We start from the raw sequence: 8,984 nt of genomic DNA, 5'->3' as shown, positions 1-8,984 counted from the left end.
GTGAGGTCTGCATGCCAGGTGTGGGCAGATTTGTGGTGGGACCACACCCTCCCAGCCCTCTGAAGCTCCCCCCAGGAATGCACATACTTGGTGCCTGGCCTGGGGTGGGGGCTGAGAAAACGAGAGCAGGCAGGACCAGGGTGGGCCGTCCTAGGGCGTGAGACAGACAAGCCCTCCTGGGAGAGGCGTCCACCAGCCATCCACCCACAGTGCGTCTATGGCCTGCCCTGGCCTGTCAACCTGCCCACCTCACCCAGCATTTTCCATGGAAAGTTCCCAAGGTAACAGCAACACAAACTCATGACGAAGATGAACCCAGGCAGGGGCAGGTCTCAGGGTGGGGTGGGGGTGGAGGGTGGTCACAGGCTCGGGGTGGGTGGATGGGGCAGGGCCAGCTTTAGGCCCCAGGGACTTCCAAGTCACCTCTGTCAGCAGATAGGGAGGGCCAGGGACCAGCATGACCATGGGCAGGTGAGAGAGCCTTTGGCTTGTCTGCTGAGCACAAATTCCACTCCTTGGTAGGAGAATCCATAGTGGTTGGGGAGAGGGTGAACGCATCGGCTCATGCTGGAGTCCACAGTCCAGGAAAGACACCATGCACCTGTGGAGGTCCCCTGTGCATCCACATCCTCCTGCTCCTCCATCTAGTGGGGATGCTAGGTTAGAGTAAGGACTGGTTCATTCCAGGCTCAGGTGGGGGACTGTGTGGCAAGTGTGAGGTTCCTGGGAACAGAGCAGACCAGTCTAGGGTGCCGGGAAGTCTTGGGTGGGGGTTGTCTGAGTCCCGTGGAGTGGCCATGTGACTGGGAGAGGGTGTAGTCCAGGATTCCCTGGGGGCCACATAGCTGTGGGAAAATTCCCATGACTCTCCACTCCCCTCCTAAAGTGTGTGTGTTGATGCCCCCCATTTCCTCTAACTCCTAGCTATCCCCAGGGCAGGCCTGGTACTCATTAGCAGGCCCCTTTCTTTGGCTTCCAATCCCAAAGGGATCTCGGCCCTATGGCCATGTGAGCGGCCTATTTGGGGCTTGAGTGGGAAGTGAGAGCTCCCTGAATCTCCCACCCGCCCCCCCAACCCTGTGCCGAGAGGGGGAGGGGCCAGAACCTCCAGCGAGAAGCCCCTTCCTCTTTGCAGCCCTTCCCCCACCGACATGACTGAGGATGGGCACTGGGTTTCCCAGGAAACAGTAGGAAGAAAAGGGCTGGGGCCGGACTGGCTGGGGCTGGCGGGGCAGTGACTTGAGGGAACTAGACAAAGGTGAGAGCCGTCCCCCTCCCCAGTCCCCCAGGCCAGGGCAGTCTACCCAGTCCCAGGGGGTGTCCCCAGCACCAGCCTTGCAAGCTGGGGGCGGGTGGGCCTGTGGGTCCCCTGGTCCTGACTTGGGTCCTTCTGTCCTTGTAGGGCTGCCCTTCCTGTCCGGGACACCCTGCAACCTGCTCCGCATCTACCATGGGAAACCCCGCTTCGAGGCTTGGCTGCCTGGGGGCGAGGAGGAGCCGCTCACACACCGACCCGAGGACCCACACCAGCTCCAGGGCCCGAGGCGATCTCTCTCCAGCCGCAGCTCCTCAGGGCCCACTTCCACCAGGGATCCCCTGGGCCTGGTGGGGCTCCCGTGCTGTCCAGGTGACAGAGGTCACAGAGACAGTGGTGACAGAGACAGTGGTGACGGAGGCCGTGGAGAGGGGGCCCTGCAGGCAAAGACGGCAGCCGGCCCAGGTGAGGAAGGACGGCTCTAGAGCGTGGGGAGTCCACGTGGAGGCCAGAGGAGGTAAGTACATCCTTCTTGCAGGCAACCCTAGCACCCCTGGACACGCTGTGCAGCTGGCTGGATGGCATGGAGGAACTGCAGGCCTCCCAGGGGCCCCTGGCTGCAGATGCCGCTTTGGCTGCTTCCCAGCTGCGGGAACAGGAGGTACAGGGCCGGGAGAGAGGGACAGGGGTGGGGGGTGGTTTCATCCTTTGAGCCTCAGGTCAAGCCTCTGGCAAATAATGGTGTTTACCATGTGCTTGAATCTGGCACCCAAGGGTGGGCTGCATGCATATACCTGTTAATGTTCCCACGGCCAGTGATCCTCCTGGATAAAAAAGGGGGGGGGCAGCAGTGGGAGGATGGGCAGGGACCCCAGAGCCCTGCACAAGTCCTCTGACCTCATGTCTGGTAGCTGCTCCTACGCCTGCTGAGGGAACGTGCACCGCGCATGGAGCCAAGATTACAAGAGGCCGGGAGCCCGGCAGAGCTGTGCGCGCAGTGGCACCGCCTGGTACAACAGGCAGAAACCAGGTGAAGCCACAGGTCGGGGAACCATGCGGGTTCTGGGGCGGGAAGGGCAGGATGGACAGCTCCCCCATCTCTGCCCCAAGGTGGAGACTCCTGGGGCAGCTCGTCCCAGCAGCACAGCGTTTTGAAACAGCCTGCAAGGCTCTGCTGGGGAAGCTGGGCCGGAGTGAACGGCTACTGGCTGGGCTGCAGCTAGGGCCCGAGTGCCCTGAGGAATCTTTGCAGCGCTTCCAGGTATGACCCGGGCTTGGGGTTGGGAGTCTGTGGACTGTCGCAAGCTCAGTGGCTTGTGCTTGCTCACAGGAGGTGTGCGAAGGACTTGTGGTCTGTACCGAGGATCTGGAAAGGGTTTTGGAGACTGGACAGAGGCTGGCAGAGCTCCTCACAAGTAAGTGGACTTCAGCCCAGTCACCCCAGCCAAGATGTGCTCAGGGAGCCCACAGAAAAGCCTACCCTTAGCCCAGGGCAGACATCTGTGTCATTTTCCAGATACAGGGCCCGGTCCCCGAGTCCAAGGCCTCAATGTCTTTGTCCTTGTTGATGATCCCCAAGCACCCTTCTAATGCCCTCATCCCTGTTACTTGTTGTTGGTTGTTTTTTTTTTTTTTTTTTTTTTTTTTTTTTTACCCTTTTGCTCTTTTGGGGAGCTGGCCACCCAGCTCCCAAATAAATATACATGGAGAGTTACTATTACTTATGAATGCCTGGCCTTAGCTTGGCTTGTTTCTTCCAGCTTTTCTTAACTTAAAGGATCCCATCTATCTTTTGCCTCTGGGTTTTTACCTTTCTCTATTTCTGTATTCCTTTCATTATTTCTTACTCTGTGGCTGGTGGTGTTGCTGGGTGGCTGGCCCCTGATGTCCTTCTCCTTCTTTTCTTCTTTTCTTTTCTTTTTTTTTCTTTCTTTCTTTTTTTTTTTTTTTTTTTTTTTTGGTTTTTCGAGACAGGGTTTCTCTGTGTAGCTTTGCGCCTTTTCCTGGAACTCACTTGGTAGCCCAGGCTGGCCTCGAACTCACAGAGATCCGCCTGGCTCTGCCTCCCGAGTGCTGGGATTAAAGGCGTGCTCCACCACCGCCCGGCTCCTTCTTTTCTTGTTCCTTCAATCCTCTCCCCAGATTTCTCCTCTTCTTCTATTCTCTCTGCCTGCCAGCCCCACCTATCCTGTCTCCGGCCTCCCTATTGGCTGATCAGCTCTTTATTAGACCAATCAGGTGTTTTAGGCAGACACAGTAACACAGCTTCACAGAGTTAAACAAAGGCAACATAAAAGAATGCAATGCATCTTTGCTACATTGAAACAAATGTCCCACAGCATAAACAAATGTAACACACGTTAAAGTAATATTCCACAACAGCCACTGGCCCCCAGGTCCCTTCAATGTCAGTGTTTCCTCCCTGGCCTCTTGCTCTGGCTGCAGGTGACCAAGCTCAGCTGGTGCGACAGCAGCTGGATCAGTTCCAGGAGCGTGTGAGGTTGACCGAGTCACAAGTCGCCTGTGCCCAACAGAAGCTGTTGTATGCTCAAAGGACAGTGTCCTCCAAGTCCTCACCACCAGCCGTCTTGGAGGCCCAGCTTGAACTGGAGGGGTCTGCCTCGGCACATCCGGGCCTCAAGGATCAGAAGCAGGTGTCTGTACCCCCTTGACTTCACATAGAAGAAAGACCTCCAACCTACCTCATGCCCTCTGAGGAGACTGCAGCCCACTGTAGCAGGGAGCTAGAGTGGCTGGGAGTGCGTGCTTTCTGTCCCTGGCTAGGGCTGTCTAGAACAATGCTGGTTTCCTCCCACAGCTGAGTGTCCAGCTGGCCCAGCTAGCGGAGCGGCTTGAACAGCTGGCACAGTGGGCAGAAGCTTCTAGTCACGCAGCAGCACCCATGGGGACCATCTGGGATCAGAGCCCCTCCTCAGGTACACCAGGGCCTTGGGCGTACCCGGGAGTCTTTGGGAAATCACTGCCAGGCCCGAGGGCAGGACCAGGCCCATGCTCAAGAAACCAGGGTGGGGTGAGTGTGAAGGTCTTGCCAAGGCTGGGCTCTCAAGTGGTCACGTCTCTCCCTAGCTGTGATTCAGGCAGACACGAAGCCCCTGGAGGGGCACTGGTTAGAGACTCAAGAGCAAGACACTGGGCTGAAGGCCATATGGGAGCCAGCTGTGCAGATTTTGTGTGGCCTCGCGGAGCAGGCAGCCATTGAGGAGCTGAGGCCGGAGGGTGACTGGAACCCAGCCTTGCAGGTGCCTTGGAAGACTAGGGGGAGGAAGGTATCACCCAGAGTCCCTTGGGAGGAGAGGTGACGACAGGGACACTAGACAACTAGAGTACTCTGAGGCTGAGCTAGTATTTGCCGGTAGGAGGAACCGAGGCAGAGGACTCTGGGAGTGAAGAATAGTATCGGGAGAGGGCAGTGGGGGGTACAGAGCCAGCTGGAGAGATTTCTGGCGATGACTTCATGGCTCAGCTTCCAGCTTCTGACAGCCCCAAACCTCCATGTAAGGCCACAGCTCTCGCCGTGGGGCCAGGGCTTGAGATCAGACCATCCCTGACTGCTCAGCAGGTCCTCTTTGGACGGCGTTGTCGAGCCTCTAGGCTGTAGGGGTAGAGGTAGGCGCTGACGTACCTACATGCCTTTTCTAGCAAGCAGAGCTCTTAATTAAGATCAGAACAGTGCTGTGAATGAGTCCCATTTATGTTCAGCTGGAAAGAAAATACGTCAGAAGCAAGACAGAAATTGACTTACTTCTGGCGCACAGTCTGGGATGGCCCAGCGTTTATTGGAAGAAGGAGGCAAGCGTGGGCTCTGCCTCCACCTGGCCCCCTTTCCTGTAACACAGGAGTGGCTGGGATGCACCAGACCCTTCACGAGGTTTGCCGTTCGCCCAGAAGTTCTAGGTTCCTTCGCTTGTTCTCAGATTTCTTTCTATTCCTGGGACTCTGATGGTTTCCTGGGCCGCTGGAACCAGCTCTCACCAATGGGGGACTTGAAACTGTGGTTATACCCAGTTCTGAGTTCTGAGTGCTGAAGGTTTGAAATGGACGGGGCTGGCTTCTGAAAGCTGTGAGGAAGGGTCTCTCTCTCTCCTTACCATGCACACTGTGTCCTCTTCCTGTGCCCTCTGGGTATTTTGGGTTCAAATCCCAGTCCCCTTTGTTTATGTGTATGCATGTGTGCACACCTATGCAGAGGCCAGAAGTTGGCATCTGGTGTCTTTCTCAAGTGCTCTCCACCTGTTGTTTTTGAAGATTTGTTTTTTGTTTGTTTGTTTTGGGTTTTGTTTTTTTTTTTGACAGGGTTTCTCTGTGTAGTTTTGGTGCCTGTCCTGGATCTCGCTCTGTAGACCATGCTGGCCTCGAACTCACAGAGATCCACCTGGCTCTGCCTCCCGAGTGCTGGGCTTAAAGGCGTGTGTCACCGATGCCTGGCTTTATTTTGTTTTTAATTATGCATGTTTGTGTGTGTGTGTGTATGTATGTATGGACACATGTGTATGGGTACCCACAGAGACCAGCAGAAGGTGCCAGATCCACCGGAGCTAGAGTGATAGGCAGTTGTGAGTTGCCCGACCTATGAAACCAGGTCCTCTGCAAGAGCACCAAGTGCTCTTAACTGCCGTGCTATCTGTGGGGCCCTCCACCTTATTTTATGAGTCGGGGCCTCTCTCCCTGAACCTGGAGTTGTTAATTGTCTAGACTGGCTGGTCACCGAGTCCCAGGAGTCTTATCTCTGCCTCCCTGGTGCTGGGATTCCCGGCATGCCACCGCACTGATTGGTTGGGTTTAGTTTTTACATAGATGCTAGGGAGCAAACTCAGGTCCTCATGCTTTGCAGCAAACGCTTTACCAACTGAGCCATCTTCCCAGTCCCCAAATTCCCCCCCCCACCCCCCCACCCCCCGCACTCCTTTTAAGGGCAGCGGTCATATTGGTGCCCACATTCCACTACGATCTCACCCTACCGTTAGTTACACATACAGCTGCCTCTTTCTAAGTAAAGGCTGGGACTTCAACATGGGAACGGGTGGTGGTGGTGGTGGTGGTGGTGGTGAATACAATTCACCCACAGGGCCTGGCTGGCTTTCTCCATCTTGCCCTGAACATTGGCACAACGCTGGGTGTGGCTGCCTGCCCTCCTCATACTGAAGAGGCCCCGGGTTAGAAGGACTGGACCAGCATATACAGTCTTCTTGTTAATGTGCTGGGCGGTGTGGGGTACAGGGTGAATGGAGTAAGGAAGAGGGCTGGAGATGTGAGGTACACGGAGGAAAAAAGCTTTCACCCCTTCAGCTTTTCCCTCTGGGAGAGCCAACCGTACACCAGGCTACTCTGATGGCAGGACTTCCTCTGGGGACAGCAAACCCTGGTGGTGTCATGGCCACGGAGAAGCGGAGACGCTGGCTATGGGAGCACCTGCCACTTGGGCCTGCTGATGGACCTGCTGGGCTGCCGGGCGGCCATGTCCAGCCCCTCCTGTGAGAGGTGAGCCTGCATGCCACCTGTCTGCACCCCACTCACACTGGCCCGCTGCCCTGCTTATATCTGTCCATCTCTTCTCCAGGATACATCCCCTGGGAGGGATGCTGCTGCTTGTGGGCCACCTTGTCGAGAAGCTGGTCTCGTGCTCCCGTAGGCTGAGCCAGGCTGAACCCTTGGGGGCCAAGGTGGGACCAGTGGCCAGAGGCTTTGGCCTGCGCAGTAACTGTGGACCAGTCCAGGGTTAGCTTAATGACACTGGCGTTAGTGCCCTGGACCCTCTGTCCTAGGGCCACTGCCTCAGTGAGACCATTTGATCTCTAGGAGGAGCTAGCTGGAAGGCCTAAAGTTCTGGGTGGGACTGCTGAGAGGTTCTGGAGGATGGGGACACTGGCTCAGGAGAGGTGGTGGCGTGGTGGGCAGTTTGGGGCATGGACTCCTCGAGTCCCCTAACATTGCTCCCTAATACGTAGGCGGTACAAGCCCAGAGCTGGGTGCTAGAGGAGCTGCCTGGGGCCCTGAGCCTGAAATGCTGCTGGACTCAAGCCCCAAGGGAGGTACTGACTCTGAGCAGTCTTGACCAGGGGCCGCCTGGGGATCTGGGGAGTAGAGCTAAGGCTTGCCTCCTGGGGAAGATTTCAGAAGAACAGAGCTGGAGGCCTTGGTGGGCAGATGTCATCATGGAGAACTGGAGTCATAGGAAGCCAGAGCCTAGCAAGAGGAACCAGGAGAAAAGGGACCAGTGGGAACTGATGGAACAGGGCCACCAGGAACAGGTAAGGGCAGACAGATACATACTCTCTTCACTCCTGGGCATGTAAAAGGGACTTGGCCAGCCGCGCGGTGGTGGCGCACGCCTTTAATCCCAGCACTCGGGAGGCAGAGGCAGGTGGATCTCTGTGAGTTCGAGGCCAGCCTGGGCTACCAAGTGAGTCCCAGGAAAGGCGCAAAGCTACACAGGGAAACCCTGTCTTGAAAAACCAAAAAAAAAAAAAAAAAAAAAAAAAGGGGGGGGGGGGGACTTAGCGTCACCTCACAGCAAGGGGCCAACATACCCTTGGGTCTTGTGGGAGCACCTATATTGCCTTGGTCATGGAATAAAGTGGCCCAGGGTGTCCTTCACACCCCAAGCCACAGACGGCACTGAAACTTTTCCCCAGTAGGACCTTGTGGACAGTTTCCCGGCAGCTGGGCAGCGGGACAGGGATGGGCAAGGCTGGCCTGGCTATACCTGGGGGAAAGGTGGGCCTGACCACCAGCGCCCCGCCGTGTTGGAGCCAGGGCTCCCCAATGGCCAGAAGCAGCCACACAGCGTGGTCAGAGCCAGGAACACGGAAGGCACACGTACACCAGTGGCCGGAGGCAGGCCCCAGGTCCAAGGAGCCTTGGTGAGCAGGTGTGAGTGTGGGCCGGTGATAGTGGGGAGGACAGAGCCTCAGGAACTGCCCCCCAGCCCCTACACGGAAGGCCAGACACCCCTGTGCTCCACAGGCGGCAAGAGGAACTCTGATGGTTCGTGTTGGAGGTGGCTGGGCAGCTCTGGATGAATTTTTGGTCAAAAATGACCCAGTCAGAGGTGAGAGATGCGGGGGGAGGAAGGGACATGCCAGTCGTCAAGGCCTGGAGGTGGGTGGGTGGGTAGGAGCGGTTTGGCATCCGCTTCGGCCCAGCAACCTGGGATCTCTGAGCAGCCAAGGGGAGGACCAGCCAGAAGATCCACGAAAGATTCCTGTGCTGGACTCCTAGTGTGCCGGCCCCTGAAGTCATTACCCTGAGGCTCTGGACCTCCATCCGAATGGGCTCCAGCAGACCCCTGTCTCGGAAGGTGAGAGCTAGCATGGGCTTCAGAGCTAGGAATCAGGTCCTCGCGATGGACTGAGGACCTCCTTTGAGCCCAGGTGGAGGAACTGAACTGAGGAAGCCTGGCCACCCCTTTCAGACAGGGCTGCCGATTGGCAGAGAACACAGAGACCCCAGCTCCTACAAGGTCAAACCCTCGGAGCAGCCCACTGAGGAGAACCGGCGAAGACTCCAAGATCCCGCAGACAGGGACAAGAAACAGCGGCAGAACTCGTTCAGGGACTGAGCAGGAGCTGGGGCCACCCGGGGCGGGGCGGGGCTGTGGCTTTTCACCCTCAGCAATAAAAGCGGAGTTTGGGGAACTGAAACTCTCTCCGGTGGGCCTTCATTTCCCTTGCAAACGCCATTCAAAAGCCACAGGGCCGAAGCCCGTGGC

General features: G+C 57.0%; 1 protein-coding gene across 6 annotated transcripts; it reads left to right on the top strand.

Annotated features, from left to right (window-relative positions):
- The first annotated feature begins 417 nt into the window (after positions 1-417).
- Positions 418-8,916, top strand: LOC114694157. 6 transcript variants are annotated; one of them, XM_037197582.1, is made up of 16 exons: positions 418-471; positions 1,403-1,720; positions 1,794-1,916; positions 2,167-2,285; positions 2,366-2,516; positions 2,586-2,670; positions 3,701-3,909; positions 4,074-4,191; positions 4,343-4,515; positions 6,612-6,754; positions 6,834-6,936; positions 7,222-7,524; positions 7,912-8,136; positions 8,240-8,324; positions 8,440-8,573; positions 8,688-8,916. In XM_037197582.1, exons 2-16 carry the CDS (start codon positions 1,451-1,453, stop codon positions 8,832-8,834), a joined length of 2,388 nt encoding a protein of 795 aa, XP_037053477.1. In that variant the 5' UTR covers positions 418-471; positions 1,403-1,450; the 3' UTR covers positions 8,835-8,916. The 6 variants fall into 6 exon arrangements, 5 of the variants coding, with proteins under 5 accessions (XP_037053477.1, XP_037053479.1, XP_037053478.1 ...); XR_005089642.1 differs by lacking the exon at positions 418-471 and adding an exon at positions 939-1,258 and having other exon boundaries at positions 8,495-8,573; positions 8,688-8,779; XM_028870894.2 differs by lacking the exon at positions 418-471 and adding an exon at positions 940-1,258 and having other exon boundaries at positions 6,630-6,754.
- The last annotated feature ends 68 nt before the right edge of the window (positions 8,917-8,984 follow it).

This window comes from Peromyscus leucopus, chromosome 20 (genome assembly GCF_004664715.2).
Source record: "Peromyscus leucopus breed LL Stock chromosome 20, UCI_PerLeu_2.1, whole genome shotgun sequence".
NCBI lineage: Eukaryota > Metazoa > Chordata > Mammalia > Rodentia > Cricetidae > Peromyscus > Peromyscus leucopus.
This window is presented reverse-complemented; position numbering and strand designations above follow the sequence as displayed.

Coding starts and splice junctions, on each gene's coding strand:
- LOC114694157 (XM_037197582.1), top strand. CDS start 1,451: ATGGGAAACCCCGCTTCGAGGCTTGGCTGCCTGGGGGCGAGGAGGAGC. Junction 3,910..4,073: donor GCCTCAAGGATCAGAAGCAG/GTGTCTGTACCC, acceptor TTCCTCCCACAG/CTGAGTGTCCAGCTGGCCCA. Junction 6,755..6,833: donor TCCAGCCCCTCCTGTGAGAG/GTGAGCCTGCAT, acceptor TCTCTTCTCCAG/GATACATCCCCTGGGAGGGA.